The sequence below is a fragment of the Rattus norvegicus genome, chromosome 1 (genome assembly GCF_036323735.1).
Source record: "Rattus norvegicus strain BN/NHsdMcwi chromosome 1, GRCr8, whole genome shotgun sequence".
Taxonomy (NCBI): domain Eukaryota; kingdom Metazoa; phylum Chordata; class Mammalia; order Rodentia; family Muridae; genus Rattus; species Rattus norvegicus.
In genome coordinates, this window is record NC_086019.1 from 252,244,712 (window position 1) to 252,264,507 (window position 19,796).

The 19,796-nt window shown below is 46.4% G+C and overlaps 1 protein-coding gene across 5 annotated transcripts in view; it reads left to right on the forward strand.

The window, feature by feature from the left end:
• Positions 1 to 665: 665 nt before the first annotated feature.
• Positions 666 to 19,796, forward strand: part of Cnnm1 (cyclin and CBS domain divalent metal cation transport mediator 1) — a 58,829-nt gene continuing 39,698 nt past the window's right edge. For 2 of the 5 annotated variants that reach the window (XM_039080142.2, XM_039080138.2), the window contains exon 1: positions 666 to 2,623. In XM_039080142.2, coding sequence (XP_038936070.1) covers positions 1,051 to 2,623 — 1,573 coding nt within the window. In that variant the 5' untranslated portion in view covers positions 666 to 1,050. The remainder of the gene's footprint in view (positions 2,624 to 19,796) is intronic. The other 3 variants (NM_001401623.1, NM_001107593.2, XM_008760426.4) reach the window with 2 other exon arrangements.

The window sequence follows — 19,796 nt, forward strand, 5'->3', positions numbered from 1 at the left end:
ATCTCCCAGATCTTGATAGGGAAGAGTCAGCTGTTCACTATGGTGATGGTGGTTACGCAAATTTAGATAAGGACAAAATGATAGGAGTTTTACCCCGCTGTCAGTTTCCTGCTGTTGATGTAAACGGTGGAAGGAACTGAGTGAAAAGCAGAAGTGCTTCTCTGTATTATTTGGTTTGCAACTTCTTGTTCATCACACATCGAGACTAATCCTGTTCTGTTTCTTGTGCATCCTTCCCATTTGAAACCTGATCTTGGCACACACGTGAGCATAAACTTTATTCGTGAATATTTTTAACATAATAGTGGTATATTACATCATCATTTTGAACCTTACTATTTTTCTACTCCTGTGGTGACTTTTCAGGACTACATATACATTGGATAGTGTACAATCTTTTCCTGGATGCATAGTACTCTACCCCAAAGTGGTCCCATAATGCACTTCGATTTATTGACGAACACTGGCATCTTAACAAGGAATTGCACTTAAATAATCTGGAAATTTTTACAATGTGAAAGATTAACTAGAGTTGAGACCAAAAATTTTCACAGGTTTCATAGGACCAACCATCAGAATATCTTTTAATTAGAAGCAAGAACACACGAGAGACAGAGGGGAAACTCTGGGAAATTTCCTGGGTCCACTGGGGAAGCAGTGAGCCTGCATTTGGAATTACTGCCAGGAATTTCACCATAAGGGCTGGGAGTGGAATGGGGGGGGGGAGTTGAAGAGGAGAAACGACAGATGTAGGAGGCCATGCTCCACACCCAGCCTCCCCAGGGCTCAGATACACTTAAGTATGCCCAGGCTAGGCACTGTGACCGTGCGTGGCCACCCCCGGCCGCCCGCAGGAACCCCTCCCAGGCGAGTTCCTACCACTCCCACCATCACCTACCCCACCCCACCCCCGCCTCCAGCCCACGCGCGCAAGGGGAGCACACGTGGTGACCTGCCTGGGGCCGGATTCCGGGCTCCAGCTCCTCCTCCCTCCCCTCCAGCTCGCGCTCGGCTTGCTGCAGTATCACGTGCAACCGCGCCGGGTGCAGGATGGCGGCGGCGGCCGCGGCGGCAGCAGCGCTGGGTGTCAGGCTCCGGGACTGCTGCAGCCGGGGCGCCGTACTACTCCTCTTCTTCTCCCTGTCCCCTCGGCCCCCGGCCGCCGCTGCCTGGCTGCTAGGTCTGAGACCTGAAGACACTGCCGGAGGCCGCGTGTCGCTGGAGGGGGGCACCCTGCGGGCGGCCGAAGGCACCAGCTTCCTCTTGCGGGTCTACTTCCAGCCTGGGCCGGCGGTCCCCGCCGCGCCCGTGCCCGCACCCTCCCTGGCCCCGGGGGAGAATGGCACGGGCGATTGGGCCCCGCGGCTCGTATTCATCGAGGAGCCCCCGGGCGCCGGCAGCGCGGCGCCCAGCGCGGTCCCCACTCGTCCCCCGGGACCGCAGCGCTGTCGCGAGCAGAGCGACTGGGCGTCGGACGTGGAGGTCCTGGGGCCCCTGCGCCCCGGGGGCGTGGCGGGCTCGGCCCTGGTCCAGGTGCGGGTGCGGGAGCTGCGGAAGGGCGAGGCGGAGCGCGGCGGCGCGGGCGGCGGCGGGAAGCTCTTTTCGCTGTGCGCCTGGGACGGGCGCGCTTGGCACCACCACGGCGCAGCCGGCGGCTTCCTGCTGCGCGTCCGCCCGCGCCTCTACGGCCCGGGTGGGGACCTGCTGCCGCCCGCGTGGCTGCGAGCGCTCGGGGCGCTCCTGCTGTTGGCCCTGTCCGCCCTGTTCAGCGGCCTGCGCCTGAGCCTGCTCTCGCTGGACCCGGTGGAGTTACGGGTGCTGCGGAACAGTGGCTCGGCCGCCGAGCAGGAGCAGGCGCGCCGCGTGCAGGCCGTACGCGGCAGGGGGACCCATCTGCTCTGCACCCTGCTCCTGGGCCAAGCCGGCGCCAATGCCGCGCTGGCCGGCTGGCTGTACGCCTCGCTGCCACCGGGCGTCGGGGACCCCGGGGAGGACTCCGGCGAGGCGGGGGTTCATTTCCCGTGGCTGCCGGCGCTCGTGTGCACCGGCGCCGTGTTCCTGGGAGCCGAGATCTGTCCGTACTCCGTGTGCTCACGCCACGGGCTGGCCATCGCCTCTCACAGTGTGTGCCTAACCCGGCTCCTCATGGCGGCCGCCTTCCCGGTGTGCTACCCGCTGGGCCGCCTCCTGGACTGGGCTCTGCGCCAGGAGATCAGCACCTTCTACACGAGGGAGAAGCTGCTGGAGACGCTGAGGGCCGCCGATCCTTACAGCGACCTGGTGAAGGAAGAGCTCAACATCATCCAGGGCGCCCTGGAGCTGCGCACCAAGGTGGTAGAGGAGGTGCTGACCCCTCTCGGGGACTGCTTCATGCTGCGCTCCGACGCTGTGCTTGACTTCGCCACTGTATCCGAGATCCTCCGTAGTGGCTACACTCGCATCCCGGTGTACGAGGGCGACCAGAGGCACAACATTGTGGACATTCTGTTCGTCAAAGACTTGGCCTTTGTGGACCCGGACGACTGTACCCCCCTGCTCACAGTCACCCGCTTCTACAACAGGCCCCTGCATTGCGTCTTCAATGATACCCGGCTGGACACAGTACTGGAGGAGTTTAAGAAGGGTGAGCAGTGGTCTTTATCCTTCCCCAGCTCCTATCCCCCTTCAAAGGTAACTGCCTTTTCATAACCATGGGAGGCTTCAGGCACCCACTGATCTATGGAGCTAAAACTCAAGGACGGTTTACTATTGGCTCCCTGGCTGTCTCATGTCTTTCTACCTGGCTGGCAGCTAGCTGACCCTCTCCCATTTTACTTGGCTCACCAGCTAACCCATATTTCTGATCCATTTTCTCCCACCTGTAATCCTTCCTGGGGTCTACCAAGTGCCAGGTATTGTGAGATTGAGCCCAGGAGAGCGTTAGGAGTTCGTTGGCATACCTCACTACACACTACAGAGTTCCCTCTACAGAGTCCCAATAGCCTTTGCCTCAAAGTCCTAGAGCTGGAAGCTCACCGTCTCCAAAGAGAATGAACTCTATTGCTGGACAGCTCCAGCTGCTGAAAGCGCCTTCCATACAGGGAGCAGAAACAGAAGTCTCCAGAGTTTCTAGTTCTGCCCCCTTTGAGTGAGGGAGAATAAGCAGCGGGCTCCTTGAGCATGCTTCTCCATTTCTATCTTACTGGCAGCCATTCATCTGACATTAAAAAAAAAAAAAAAAAAAAAAAAAAGGCCAGGTTAGGGATTCGAAGTTAGCCAATGCTGTGGAATCTTTTTATTGACAAGAGTGTTTGCTCATCTCAGTAGGGCAGGTGGCGACTTAGGAAATACTTCTTCAGAGTGAAGACTCCAGAAAACTTGCACCCAGATGACTGGGTTTCTTTCAACACCATCTCCATCTCCCCAGCCCTGCTAACCTCAAGCGTGGTGCTACAGCAAGTTGTATGGCGTTTGACTTCGTGTACAGGGTTTCTCTTTGGATATTACTTTCCGGGCCCGAGTACAAATACCCTGCAGACTTTAGAGCTAGCCAACCCCCTTGTGTTTGTCCTGCCCCTTGTTCACCACACCTGTCCCAGAACTGCCACGTGATTGTTGTTTTTAATCAGATCTGCTTCCAGGGGTCGCCATAGAGAATATTCAAAACACAGTCTCATCTTCCCTGACTTGCTTGCAGTTGGTTGAACCCCAGGCCTCTTCCGCTCTGCTTGGCTCACAGGTTGCCATATTCTGAATTCATTTTCTCTCACTTGTGGTCTTTCCGAGACTTACCAAGGCTTACATTTCTGCTGAGAACAACTCCAGTTGGTTTGAGAAAGTGTCTCATTGTCTTGTAGTGCTGGAAGATGTTTTTAAAAAATAATTTTATTTATTCTTTGGTTATTTTATATAATGTATTATGATCATTTTCAACCCCATTCCTCTTCTTAACTCCTCCTAGATTCACTCCATGTACTGATTCTACCAACATCTTGTCCTCTTTCCCACCATATCCACAAGAGTACAGTCAGCCTATCAGGGGCCACACCACAGAAGAAAATGATCCTTCCTGCCCCAAAACTGTCTATAGCTCCTCAGATAAAGGGGGAGACTTATGAACTCCTTCCTCCCTGGGCTTAATTGTTCACTGGCTTGATCTTGTGCCTTCAGCCACAGCAGCTGTGAGTTTATGAATGCCTGTCATGTCCAGGATACATTGTTTCACTCTGATCCTCCTCAAGCCTTGGCTTTTACAATGTTTCTGCCCCATCTTCTGTGCTGCTACATGAACCTTGGGGCAGGTGATGATACAGATTTCTTACTGAGCCCTCAGCTCTGACACTTATTCTCTGTGCTTTGGCCAACTGTAAGCTTCCTCACTAACCACTATCTACTGTACAAAGAACCTTCCCTGATAAGGTCTGAGAGCTATGCTGTCCTACGGGTAGAGACACAGACTTAGAGGGCAATCTCATACTAAATCTGTTTAGCAGAATAATGAGTGGTGGGTTTTTTCTCCCCTACTAGGGCCTGTGAGCTCCCCAACCATGGGTTCTTTACTAGGTATATAGGACAAGGAATATTTCCTCCTGTAAAGTGGGCCTTAAATCCAATCAGAAAGCAGTGTGTTATCCTATAGCAGTCATGCCACTATTGCTGCCATGGGTATCTTACCACAACAGGTCATTATTTCGATTCACCATGTTCACAGCTGTGTAAGACTGTTAGTGGCTTCCCCCTACCCCCACCTCCAGCAACCTACATAGCACCTTCCAATACTCTGAAAGTAACTACAAGGAAGCCTCTTAGTCGATACCAACGTGATTCCCTCCATAACTTGTCAGCAAAGTATATGGTATCTTCAGCAATCGGGTCTTACCATAAAATTTTAGTGAACAGTCAGAGCAATGGCAGTAGTCTGTCATGTTTGGGAGGGTTCTCCAGGATATCTCTGAACAATCACTCAAGAGGTGGTATCCCAGGAGGTGTACTAGAATTTTTGACGGCCTCTGACCAGAAGACTTTTGATGAGACTCTATGATTCCTTTCATTCATCTCTTCATATCTCTTGATACGCAGTTGTAGGTATCAGTGAAAGCAAGACTGCCTTCAGGAAGTTAACAGCTGCATACTATGCTGCATACAAGGTTAATGAGGAAAGTCTTTAGAAGCAAACTTTGTGTTCCAGGAAATTGTTCAAAATAGTTGATATTGATTTGAAATGAATCCATAAGCAGAATTTCCAAATCTGGTCTGAAGCAAGCTTTTTCATATTCTATTAATAGTCTGTTATTAGGTAGATCATTAAAGAGAAGTAGGTCGTGATAACAAGCACTAGGCCGACAATGATATTTCTGTGTCTTCTCGGCGCCTAGCCACTTCCTCAGAGCGCCATCCTTCTGAGTCACACAGGAGCTCATTAGCAATTCAGAATTCCATGCCCTGCTCTAAATCTCCTAGATGAAAATCTGCATTTTTAACAAGCCCTCGGGTGACTTGAGTTTATATTAGAGTTGGAAAAGAATCCAACACCCTCAGAGAACCCTTATTAACACTTCTTGGAAGACCTACTTTGGGTGGGAGACAAGGAATCATTAACAAGGAGGTTATATCAGGCTCTGAGCCCTAGAACAGTGGCCAATTTCTATGACTTATGCGTACACCACATGTTAGGAGAAGCAAGCCAAGTTAAACTGCTTTTCTTTATATTTAAAAATAACTTTCAAGCTAGTCTTTAATAGCTCCTCCATTTCCCTCACGTCCTTGAATCTCAAGTAACTTAACCATCTGAACAAATCCCTTAGGAGGCAAAAGAGGGGAATGATTATCTTATTAGAAGCAACCGTTGCCATTAATTGAGTGACAATTCTGCCAGGCACCATGCCAAGCCTTTTTTTATACCCAGAACAGCCCTCCTGGGTAGGTATTATGAACTCCATTTTGTAGGTAAAACAACTAAAGCTTAGATCGATAGCATGACTTACTCAACTTTCCATAGGTGATAACTGGTTGAACTGTGATTGAACCAGGTAAGTCCGCAGAGGCCCAAAGCCTGTTTGTCTGCTACTCTGACTCCTGCTGCTCTAACCTTGCTCCTTCAACCTGGAATTTCTGCTGCCTACTATGGTGGTGAAAACTGGCCCTTTTTTCCTGACTTGCTGCCCATGGCTTTCATCCCTTTGGGTTGCAAACGCAGTTTTAATCATTGTAACAACCACTAACATATATATTCCAGTGTAGGATTCTACCTACCTTCCCTTATCTGATTCTGCAGTTACAAGGACTGACCCTAAGGGCCAGGTAGTTATTCCTAGATCACCGCTGAACCTGTATAACCTAGATTCTAATGCAGATCACATGACCCAAAGCTCTTGGTCTGCGTAGGGTACTGTCCTTGCACTTCTCGGCCGCCGGTCTTTAGGGGTAGAGAAAAGGAAGGCAGGCTTTCCAGTCGGCAGGCCAGCTTCACGAAGGGAATGTGGTATTTCTTCCCACAGGCCTGAGTTCCGGATGGCAGGGAATGACAAATATTACTTTTCTCAGAACAAGCACAGAGACTACTGTGTAATTATAAGTAAACTTCGAGTAAGTGTCATAAATGGGTAAAGTTCATATTTCTATATTTGACTGAAGATGAACACAAAGTAATTGGGGTTGTTCACCGACCACTGCAAATGCCTCTATTTCCTCCAGGAGAGACAGCACAGTCCCTCCACTGTGCCAGGATAGAAACTTCTCTTTTACTACCCATCCTTCTCATATTAATCTTTTTGTTTGGTTGGGTTTTGTTTTGGTTTTTGGTTTTTTTTTAATTTTTTTATTTATTCACTTTACATCCTGCTCACTGCTCCCTCCCATAATCCTTCCCCCATGCCCCCACCTCTTCTCCTCTGAGAGGGTGGAGTCCCCAGGTGTCTACCCACCCTGGCACTTAGTCTCTGAGAGGCTGGGCACTTCCTCTCCCACTGAGGCCAGACAAGGCAGCCCAGCTAGTAGAACACATCCCACATACAGGCAACAGCTTTAGGGATAACCCCCATTCCAGTTGTTCAGGCCCCACACGAAGACCATGTGCACATCTGGAGGCCTAGGTCCAGCCCATGTATGCTTTTTGGTTGGTGGTTCAGACTCTAAGAGCCCTAAGCGTCCAGGTTAGTTGACTCTGTTGGTCTTCCTGTGGAGTTCCTATCCCCTTTGGGGCTGCAATCCTTCCTCCTATTCTTCCATAAGAGTCCCCAAGCTCCATCACTGTTTGGCTGTGGGTGTCTGCATCCATCTGAGTCAGCTGCTGGGTGGAGCCTCTCAGAGGACAACATGGTCCTGTCTGCAAGCACAGTAGAGTATCGTTAACAGTGTCAGGGATCTGTGTTTGCCCTGGGATGGACATCAAATTGGTCCAATTGTTAGTTGGTCATTCCCTCAATCTCTGTCCCATCCCCTATGCTGGCAGGATAAATTTGGGTTGAAAGTTTTGTGGGTGGGTTGGTGTCTCTATTGCTCCACTGGGGCTCCTGCTTGGCTACAGGAGGTGGCCTGTTCAGGTTCCATATCCCCAATGAAATGAGTCACAGCTAATTGTCACCCCCATTGATTCTTGGGCACCTCCCTTATCCAAGGTTTCTGTCTCCTCCTGGAGATAACCCTAACCTCGCCCTGCATCAGTTGCAGATTTCCATTCATTTTCATGGCCATCTAGCCATCTCTCCTGCCCTTCCCCACAACTGATCCTGAACCCTTGATTCCCCTCTCCAATCTCTCGCACCTTGCCCCCTCCTTCCATCTGCCTCTTATAACTATGTTATTCCCCTTTTAAGCGAGATTCCAGCTTCCTCTCTTGGCCTTCCCCCTTCTCTGTCTTGGCATATTCCTGAGGAGCTGCCTTACCCAAATATGACCTAAACAACAGAAACTCCTCTTCCCATTGTACTAGATGGTAGAAGGCCCAGCTCAAGGTTCCGGCTAGCTCAGTTCCTAGTTCAGACTCTCTTCCTGGCTTGCCTCGGGCCGCCTCTTTCTTTCTATGTTCCCACATGACCTGTCCTTGGTGCATGTGAAGAGAGAGCAAGAGAACGCTGGTCTCTCCTCAGGAAAATACCAGTTATCAATATTGCATCCAGACCCTTGAACCTACATGATTTATCCCACTATTTCTTCCATGTAGATTATTCATTGTTTCATTCAACAAGTGATTACTTTGTCCCCAGGGTGTAGACACAGTGACTAATACTGACTGCCAGTGTGACTCCTTGTCTGCATGGAAGCTTCCGTCCAATCGAAGAGATGGACATTAAGCAAATGAGGTGGAGCTCAAGAGCAGAAGTGTGGTGCCAGATACTAGCTTGGTACTGGTCCTGACCAAATCACTTACCTCTGTCGATCTCATTAGATATGTAACAGAGATAATAGTATTTATTCATAGGCTGTTGGTAAGACCATGGCATGGCTATGCTGACTTTGCACCTATGACAGGTGCTAAGTGTTAGCTGTGGTTAGCTATTACTCCTTTGTGAAAATGTCTCCTAAGAAGTTATCCTTCTTCAAACCATTGTGTCCCTACAGTCTGTCCTCTCTAGTGTCAGAGAAATAATCTCCAGGTTTTAAATCCTCTGCTTAAAACCCAAAGGGCGGAGTCTAAGCAGTGATGGGGCCTCGGGTGCCCTGGTGACTGCTGTCTGACCACATTTATAGCCTCAGCATCCCCCGCTCTCTGCCAGAGCTTTAGGTGCCCACAGCAGTGCAGGGCTGTGCCTCATTTGTCCCCTTTCTCACACTGTAGGAGAACAGAATGGGCTGCACATTCACATCCTGACTGTCCAGTGCCAACCCCCTCCTTAGTGCTCAGGTTAGGGGACACCCTGTCTAGAAGGATCTCTTGTAAAGCTCTGTTGTGTCCAAACTCGTTAAGTGAATGTGCATGTTTGTGTGCGTGTTTTTTTTTTTTTTCCTTTTCTTCTTTTCAGAGCTGGAGACCGAACCCATGGCCTTGCGCTTGCTAGGCAAGCACTCTACCACTGAGCTAAATCCCCAACCCCTTGTGTGTGTGTTTAACGTGAGAGGAAAAAATAGGGTATCAAAAACACCCCCACTTTATTTTGAGGACAGTATCTCTCACTAGTCTGGAGTTTGCCCACTAAACTAAGCTAGCTGACCAATGAGCCCTGAGGATATACCTGCCTCTGCCCCTGCCCTGCCCCTGCCCCTGCCCCTGCCCCTGCCCCTGCCCCTGCCCCTGCCCCTGCCCCTGCCCCTGCCCCTGCCTCTGCCCCTGCCCCTGCCCCTGCCTCTGCCTCCCCAGCACTGGGATTTCAAGTGTGAGCCACCATATTTAGCTTTTTATGTGGTCCTAGCTATTTAAATAGATACTCGGAGTAGAATTGAGTAAGGTTATCCTGCTTACAAGGCAAGCATTTTACCAACTGAGCTACCTCCCCAGTTCATCAATGCATGATACGAAGTAATAATCTTCCTGTGTTGGCCTTGAGAGTTCTGGGGTTATAGGCATTCACCACCATGTCTTGCTCAGTACATCATAAATGTTTTTTGAAAGGGTGAATGGATTACCAAGGATCTTATAGAATGTAATAGGTGAGTTCCACAGAGCTCTAGTAAACAAATCTTCAGTTGTCTTTAACCTAATAGCTTTGGATATAGGACAGGACATATTAAACCTTAAATGGTAGAGGAAAGATGCTACCTATATTGTTTACCTCTCTCTTTAGAAACAACTGTTACAATTGTTTTTAATATTCAAAATGCTGTTTTAAAACAAGGTGATGCAAACCTGCAGTCACTCAGAAGTAGAGGCGGAAGGGCCCCCAGTTCGAGGCCAGTCTACACTACACAGACCAAGTATAGGAAGTAGAAAATCTACTCCCAGAAGCCAAGAACCTAAGGCCAAGAATAATATTCCTCTTTGCCAGCTAGGGAGCAGGCTAACCCATCTTTCCCCATAACTTCCAATGACATTGCAGTTCATGAGTCATAGCTCAGTACGTATGTGTAAGACAAAAACCTATACAAAAACCTATACAAAAACCTATACAAAAACCTATACAAAAACCTATACAAAAACCTATACAAAAACCTATACAAAAACCTATACAAAAACCTATACAAAAACCATTATGATAAAATGCTATAATAGAAATGTAAAGATGCAGTAGAAACACAGAGGTCAGAGCAACTGATTAAATGACATATTTTGCTTCCATATAAATCGTACTGAAGTTTATAGATTTCTATACTTTATATAGAAAAATTTAGAAATAACACAACAGAAAAAAAAGTGTGAAAAACATATGAAAAGAATCCAGGGGTTGGGGATTTAGCTCAGTGGTAGAGCGCTTGCTGCTAGGCCCTGGGTTCGGTCCCCAGCTCCAAAAAGAAAAAAAAAAAAAGAAAAGAATCCCATTGTCATGAAATAACCTTTTTAAAGGTTTACTTCTTATGTGTATGTGTTTTTGTCCGCTTGTCTGTGTGTGCACAGTGTGTGTGCAGATACCCAGGGAGGCCAGAAGAGGGCATCAGATAACCTAGAACAGGCAGATATGAGCAAGCCAATATGGATGCTAGGAATGGTACCCAGGTCCTCTGCAAAAGCACATACTCTTAAATGCTGAGCCATCTCCCCTGCCTCTCATGAAATAATTCTTACTAGTATTTTAAATGCATAACTGCACATAAGCACCACCTTACATTTTTGGGAAAAAAAGGGGGGGAGAGAAAAATGGGATCCTGCTCTCATCTACAAATCTAATGCTCTACCATAATCCTTGGAGTGGCTGTCTCATGTATTATTTTTTACTACAGTGTTCACTTTGAGGTTTATTTTACTTAGCATAGAGTTTACTCCCTAGGAGATGTTTTAAGAGAAAACTGACCCTGTGTGGTCACAGAGGAGGCATGAAACTATTCTGACGTCAGAGCCCCATGGGCTTTAGAGTGTTGATGGTTAACTCCCTTAAAGGATGCGTTGCCAAATAGTAGTGTGCTCTTTGCAACTCCACCCACCAATGCTAGTTACTCCACCTGCAGACTAACATGGCTATAAAAATAGCCTGCTGCTGTGTTCGTGTATTGAGGCACAGTCTTGGCTCATCCATTGATTCGTTTAAACATTTTAGTTGAACCCTGAAACCTGGGAATACAGTGGTGTCAGTCCACCATGGGACAGCAAGGTGTGCCCTTTTCAATCCTGGGTCTTCTTGCAAGGGATCTTTACCTAAAGGATTTCCATCCGTCAAGGAAATGCCCCTGCCCCACTTACAGATCGTAATCTTTTCACTGGTGAATAATCGAAAAGCCAGTGTTTTATCTCGTACCCCAAGTTCTGATGTGAGTTTTTTTTTTCAGTAGGAAGAATTAACTTTTCATTGGTTAATTCTGATAGAGGCTGCCTGTCAAAACACCAAGGCTTCGGTTGGTGACACTGAGATACAATATTGAAGTATGCTGGTTAAAATTAAAGGCAAGATGTTATTAAATGTGTTAAGTATTGCTAAGTAATTAGTGAGGTTTGGAACGAGCTGTGAATCTTTGAATCACCAGAGAAAGCAGTAGACAAAGCAGGGTCTGTCACACACAGGGAGAAAAATAAAGGGAAACAAGAAAAATGAAAATAACTATACACGATGACAAAATTGTAGGTTTATTTTTCTTTTTTTTAGTATTTTTTGGTGCAGTCGTTGTAATGTTTCCCTGAGGTATTCTCTCTGTCTATCCCACCCCTCAGCCCAGTCTGGCAAAAGAAGTAGATTTAGCCTTCATTTCTAGGCCATCCAGTCCCCATTGTCACTCTGTCTTTATATCTAGTCTAAATCCCACAGGCTGCAGTGAAATTCCATTTCTTTTTATCATCTCTCCGGAGTTCTCTCTTATTCAAAAGATACTGTGGACTGAAGCTTACCCCAGTTCCATGTTTTAACCTCCCCAGATACATGTGGCCTGCTCCTAGCTTCTTTCGAGCCTTTGGGTTTCTCAAAGGAGGTTCTGCGGGCTTTCCTGGTATTCTCCAAAGCTGGCTTACCTCTAGGCACACTCTTAGGAACCCAAAATCTTCATCCCTCTTATTCCCTGATCCATGTTCCATATCAAACCAAGATTCTCTTTTTCCCCTATTCTTTGCAGTCTACCTCCCATGTATTGATGGGGCTCTGTTCTGAACGGGGATATAGTAACAGGTAAACACCACTGTGGGCTGTCCGGTCTGCAGTTAAGCAGAGAGAAGAACACTAGCTGACAAATTATTACAGAATGGGATTTTATTTGAACACACTCAGCTGGTTTGTGGGTCAGAGTAGACTCCTTAGTCCCCAGATATTTGAGCTGAACCCTAAAGAACATGAAAAGTTTCTCCAAACAAAAGGTTCCCAAAAGACGGCGGTAAATGTGTAGAGGGAAAGCAGGTAGCAACATCCAAGGTTCCCTCTGGGCTGTGTTCCACTCGTTAGGGAAACCAACCAACTTCCCTTCGGCTTCCCTATGGCTATCACCACTGCAGTTCAGGTCAGCACCGTTCCCTACAGCACTGGAGCCAGGGCCGACAGACGCAGACGGAATGTGGAAACACAAAGGGAGAAAGAGCCTTCGTTCAAAGGATGGTAAGAGACAGCCTGGGGTACAGGCAAGGGCGTCTGTGGGTGAAGAGAGGAAGGAACAATAAGTCCTTGGGTGATCTGAGAAAGTGCAATTTTTGCTTGGCCTTGAAAGGACTGTGATCAGCGATTATGAAAGAAAAGGCCATTCTAGCTGAGGCAGGAGTTTAAGCTAGAAAAAGAAAGGCAGAACAGAGACAGCCACGCATCTTCATGTGCTAAAGCAATTCTCCTATGCCTGAGTCTCTTCTACCAAAATCAGAAACTTGGGAAAATGAAGTATTAGTCCCCGTGCATGCTAAAAAAAGCATGTCTTATCATTTTGATGGTGATAGTTCTAAAACAGCTTGTACCCACTCTTGCCTCTCCTAACGAAGCTAATATAACTTTGTCTTTTTCTCATTGACGCAGGAGCACGGTCATGAGAATGTACTTTATGCTGCATTAGAACCAGCTCTTTTACTCTTCACAGTTCTCTCTGTCCTCTGATGGTCATCTGTTAGTTCTCTTTGAGTTCATCTCAGGCAAACCCTGCCCCACCATGCTTCTGGCAGAATGACCCTTGCTCTATCCAGCATTTCACGGCTCCCATTCAGCCGAAAACCCAAGTAAACGTGTGTTATGAAACCATCTGTCTCAGATGCAACAAGCTTTGATAAATGCTGGTTAAGTGGGTGATGGGTTTGACTTGGATCAGGAGCCTCGTGTTCAGGTGGATGGAGAGACCTGGGTAGTCCCTTCTGGAGCCGGATTCCAAGCTATGCAGAGTCAGATCTGCTCAGAAAGAGCCTCTACTCGCTCTTTATGTCGTGTTGCTTAGCAAGCCAAGTTGCCAACTGGCTTTGATTCTAGTGACTAACAACTGTTTTTTCATACCCTGGTGATGTTAGTTACCATGGTGCTCTGGATGACACAGTTGGCTTTTTTATAATTGCCTTTTAGTGGCTCAACAGATTTTTGTTTTCTTTTTTTAGTGATAAAGATGTTGCTTATTATTTCTGTAGAACAAGATGGTGACCTCAAAAGGTGGCTGCAGCTCCTTGATTTTTAATCAGGGGGTAAAGAAGAGTTTTGTTTCTTTAGTTCAGTGTGCTTGATGTAGGATTAATGGGGCAAATGTCTTTGTGTTCTCTTCTGGATTTGTTAGATGGCGAATGTATAGAAATGATAATAACCCTGTAGCCTATTGTACAGTAGTTCTTCCTTCCCGTGGGGTGCTAGAGTATTAAGCTATAAACAGTAGGGGCACAGAGCTCTTTGTTAACACAAAGGCTGTAATCGTTGGCACAATTAAACCTCTAGGGTTGATAAGATGGCTTAGCATGTAAAAGGTGCTTGCCACCAAACCTGATGACCCAGGCCCTTCCCCTTGAGTAGATCCCTAAGATCCACATGGTGGAAAATGAGAGCCAGTTCCTGCAAGTTGTCCTTTGACTTCCGTACCAGCGTATGCACCATGGCGTGTGCACACCCATGTGCCTCCCTCCCCCAGTCCATCGGCTAATCATCAATAAAAGGAAATCTTAAATACATATAATCCAAAAAGAGGCACTCTGCACAATCAAACTGCTCTTGCAGCCTGCATTTATTTAGACATAACAGTATTTAGAAAAAACGTTTGGAAAAAGAACTTTGATCCCAACTTTTAATTTTTAAACTATTTTGGGGCTTTTTTGAGTCTGGGTTTCATTGTGTTGTCCAGGTTGACCTTCAACTCCAAATCTCCCTGCCTGGCCTCCTAAGGGCTAGAGTTTGCAGGCATTACCGCCATGCTCTCCCCTCCCAACCTTTAGTGTTAAGATAGCAAAAACCAGATGCCTTGGGAGAAAAATAGCAACGATAATCCCTCTTATCATTGCAAAGCCTTTACATTTGTAAAAATCTTTTCAAAACAGAAGCTTGGTTTTGCTTACTATGACTAAGGAGGTCAGCATTTTTAAAAATTCTTTATTAAGTGAGTGAGGCATGTGGTACCTGCCTACCAAGTGTCAAGGATTAGGTTTAGGGTTAGTCCGGGCCAGTGTTTCTCATACTCAAATTCAAATAAGAACCACCTAAGGGTCTTAGTGAAATGCAGATTCTGACTGGAGAACTGGGGTGGGCTCTGAGCTTTGGAAGCTCCAAACCAGTTTCCAGGTGCTGCCAGTCTTCGGGCCAAGGACCCACACACTGAGTAGCAAGTGTCAAGACCACTGGTCCTCAGACTTTAGTGTGCATAAGAATCTTGTGCAGAGTTCATCCTTTTAGAATGTCTGACTCCCAACTCACCCCCAGGATCCTGATTCTGCGCCTCAGAAGTGGGGTCCCAGGTCATGTTCCTGCTGTCGCTCAGTCAGGGAGCGCTGTCCGCCCAAAGAATGAAAGATGCTTCAGGGACGCCAGAAGGCGCATACCGGAAGACTGCATTTTACAAAGTGGAGGTCGTGAATGCAGGGCTTCTGATCTCCTTTGTTCTCTGTTACCAAGCAATGTGCCCTCCTCCGAGCGTCTATTTTCAGTGCTGGAAACAATCACTTTACCAAAGGGCTGTGGCTATTTTTGAAATGATGAGGAATCAAGTCAATTATTGGCTGTTTTCTCACAGCAGAGGACGTAATCTAACGAGGTCCGTGAAAGCTCTCTGAGGGCCACACCTAAACCGTATATAGCACAGTACCTCACGTTGTTCAAGCCCTTGAAGGACATGTCAGGTTCTTCCAATACAAACACATAACGTAACGTTTCTTTAATTATCCAACTTTCCATCTCTTTCAAGCAAGATTTCCAGCCTCAGCGATGTTGAATTCTGGGGCAGCCATCTTATACATGACAGGATTAGCCTCATCTAATCACTAAATGTGCTCACTAAATTTCTGCTCACTAAATGTGAACTCCGAGTTCTAACAGTCAACTCAACTCCAGGAATTGCCAGATGTTATTCAGGGATAGGGAATAGGCAAAACCTCCCCCCGTTGATAACCAGTCTTTCAATTGTTGTCTTAATATATAGTTAACCATCGAAGTGATCTGCCTTGGACTTTGGAGGGTGATGCCAGGTGGTGATAGGAACTTATACAAAGAATCAGCAATGCCCAGCACTAGGAACGCACCTTGAGTTCTGAGTAACAAGACTACCTGACTTACAGTAGAGCAGAAGTTAATTAACCTCGGACATATCAAGAGCCTAATAGTGTAACATAGTCAAACCTCTCTCAGAAGTGATTGGTACAAAGGCCACAAAAGATGCCTTCCTACGCCCAGCTTTAACATCCACCAACAATTGCGTCAACAGAAACATTATAGCTACCCGATATTGCCGTGTAAGAGAATGCAGTACTTAGCTTTTGACTACAGCCATTCTTTATAAATTCAGAAAGATTTTCTCCTTCCTGTGAAGACTTAGCATCTTAAACTAGATGCGCTGAAAGGGCCTATGGTTTGATAGACATCTCAGTATTTCCCCCCTTCTTCATAGGTGTCAGACAATAACTATGGTGACACAAATCCTCCCTTTAAATTGGTGTTTTAGCCTGTATTGAAATAACCTATAAAACTTACTGAACCACAGATCATTGCAATGAACCCCCAGAGATTCCGACTCAGAGAGTCTGGGATAGTACCTGATAACTTATTTCCAGCTAGTTTAGTGACACTGCTACTGCTGCTCCTGGAACCAAACTTTGAACATTGATGTCACAACTCTACCCCAAACCAGTCGTGAGTGTGAGCAGCGTTGGAGTTAGGATAAGCCATTGAGTTAGGTGAAGAGGCTCAAAGCATTCAGAGAGAAGGGGTCTTTCCTGTAGTACTATTTAATAGAGAGAAGATCGATCACCATAAATCCCACTCAATCCTACAGAAGTGTGACTTTACCTTCTCCAGATTCATTAAGGTTTATGTGTTTGGGTTCAACAAAACCACCCTGATGGTGTGCTGCAGGCAAGGGTCAGGATGTAGGTACCTGTTCTCTACTCTGTGTCTTATTGGGATGTGGGCAGCGTTGGACCTAGAGCTTATAAACGAGAGAGGGGCAAACAAATCTCTGGTTAAAGAGCCCAGAGCTTCTAGAAATCAAGAAAAAACAAGGCCAGTGAGCTGAGCCATCAGGGTAGGGGTAGACTGCTCTTCCAAAGGTCCTGAGTTCAAATCCCAGGACCATTGTCTAGATACCAGATTTATACCAGACATCAGAGATGGTATGGTTACCAGTTTAGAAGTAGGATACAAGTGAACCGAGAGTAAAATATATTTTTTTTATATTTCAGAGACAAATACATACTTTGTTTTTTAAAAGTCCATTGGAAAGGCAAGCAAATCTCTGTGGGTTTGAGACCAGTCTGGTCTACAGAGTGAATGCCAGGCCAGCCAGGGCTACATGGTGAGATCCTGTCTCACAAAAGAGGAGGAAGAGGAGGAAGAGGAGGAGGAGGAGGAGGAAAAAGAGGAGGAGGAAGAGGAAGAGGAAGAGGAAGAGGAGGAGAAGGAGGAAGATTGGATTAGAATACCGTAGAGTACCAGGGCTGGGGATGGCTCAGTTAGTAATGTTCCTGCTACTGGAGGATCTGAATTTGGATCCCCACCACTCAAACAAACAAACAAACAAAAAAATGTGCATACCTGTGAAAGAGACAGGAGGATTCCTGAGGATGGCTGGCCAGCTAGTCTTACTAAATTAGTGAGAAGTTCAGTGAGGGACCTTGTCTCCAAAGAATAAGGTGGATAAGAAAAGAGGAAGATGTTCAGGGTTGACCTCTGGCCTCCATGTACACAGATATACAAACACGCACACATGCCCAGCATACATATGGCAAGGGGAGGACATGCATTAGCCTAAACCTCACTGCTTTTCACCACCACCCAGAGGTTTGTCACAACTGTATGGTGGAGGGACATGTAAAAGTGTCTCAAGCCCGGTAACTAGTCTTGGAGAGGTTTCTGTCTGAAGAATTACCTCTTGCCTCTGATGAATCATAAGGAGATACAGTGTACCCATGGACTTAGCTGACTTAAAGCTTGTTATACTGGCTATTTTTAGAAAATGGAGGGGGTAACTGTGCCAGGCCTCCATTGCTTTGAACACTGCCAAGGGTGTGCAAAGCAGATCATTCAGTTTAGCCTGCGCCTCCGCAGATGTAGCTTGGCACAGCCTTGCTTTTGTGCACATGTTCTCTGGTTGGCAGTCATGATTCTAAAAGAACACTGCCTGCCCTAAGAATATGGCCGCCACGTGAGAGGAGACTATTTAATGGAATTTGAAAGGGAGAGTTAACTTGTTAAAGACTATACATAGGACACGTATGTCTCAGTGGGTTTGAAAGCAGGCTGGGACCTATAAAATCATTTCTCGTTCATTCCTTAGGAAATGCATGTAGTTCTCAATAGCGTCTCATCCATTCCAAGGCTTTTCTGTAGCACCTAGAGTGTCCCTTGGCAAACTGGAAAGTTCTATGTAATTGTAATAGTCACTAACTTAAATTGTCTGACAGATAGCCTACTTTTCTACAAAATTAGGGACAAGCTGAGAGGGATGGGTTTGTCATGATAGGAAGGCATTTGACAGTTCCTAGTCAGCCCAGCAGAGGAGGTCACAGTCCAAATTCATGGAATCTCGTAAGGAAGCAGAAGGAGGAAGTAGGCAAGTGTAAACCACTCTTCCAAACACAGCAGTGACCCACAGGGTGGAGATTAACATTTGCTGAGAAGAATGAAAACAGACAATTAGGCTATTAGAGCCCTGTTACTCCAGGCTTGCCCCATTCTGTGAGTTTTAGGCACTCTTATGTCCTGAGAGCCAATGAAACGTCTGATAACAGAGGTGACCTCCCACAGCCCAGCTTTGCCTTCATTTGCTTTCAGATTCTCCCCCTGCCATCTGTGGCCAAGACCGTGCGTCTTTTCATGATTTCCTCTTCCATACAGGAGCACAAATGGTGTCCTTTCCTTCCTTTCAAATTGTTCCCCTTACAAACCCACTTCTTTTTTAAAAAGTATTTATTTTATGTATGTCAGTACACTGTCGCTGTCTTCAGACACACCAGAAGAGGGCATTGGATCCCGTTACAGATGGTTGTGAGCCACCATGTGGTTGCTGGGATTTGAACTCAGGACCACTGGAAGAGCAGTCAGTGCTCTTAACCGCTGAGCCATCTCTCCAGTCCCACAAACCCGCTTCTGCCTCACACTTTCAAGTGGTTCGTAGCTTCAAGCTTTACTAGCTTCCTGTACCTTTGGCCATGAGCTAGTGGGGCTTTTTATTTAAAAGAAATTTTCATAGAGACATAACTCACATGTCATAAAATTTACTCCTTTAAATGTTTAATTCACATCTTTAGCATACTAACAGAATTAATGTAAGCATCGAAGTCATCTAATCCCAGAATAATTCCTCATCCCCAAAAGATATTCTGAACCCAGTAGCTACCTATTTTCTTCTTTCCACCATTTCTGGCAGCCACTAATCTATTGTCTTCCTTTGTAGACTTGCCTATTTTGGATATTTCTCGTGAATGGAATCGTACAGCAGGCAGGCATGAGCCCTGGCTTTTTAGGTTTGCTGTGTCTTCAAGGCATGTGTGTTTGACAGCATTACTTTATCCCTTTTTGTGGCCAAACAACATCTCATTGCATAGACTTACCAAGTTGTATTTGCTTGGAAACATGGGTTGAGGTTATTCCTAGGCTATCGTAAATAATGTTGGCCATCCATCCTCCGTGTAGGAGTGGAATTGCTGGATCGTGTGATAGTTTAATAGTTTGAAGAATTTCCAGAGCATGACAGCAGTGATGTTGGATCCTCGTTCCCTATATCCTCTCCAACACTTGTGATGCTTATAGCCATTCCAGTAAATACATCGTGATATTCTGTTTCCATTCGATTTGAGTTTCCCTAATGGCTATAATGCGTGTTCAGCATTTTTCGCATGTTTGTTGATCAATTAAGCATCTCCCTTACAGAAGCACCTATTCAGACCATCTGTCATTTTTGCAACTGGGTTGTTTTTTCATGAGATTGAGTATTTCTTCATAATATTCCAGAGACGGGTCATTGTACAATGGCATATGTCCGATGCCAGGCACTAGAGAATGTATGTGGTAAATATCAGCTTCTGTAAAAACGATAGTAATAATAGCTATTGTCCTAACTGTAGAGAAATATTCACAGAGTATGGTGACAGGAAAGAAGGGAGTGAAAGTATTCCATATCTACAGATTGGCTTCACATAAGACCACCTACAACACTCCCTC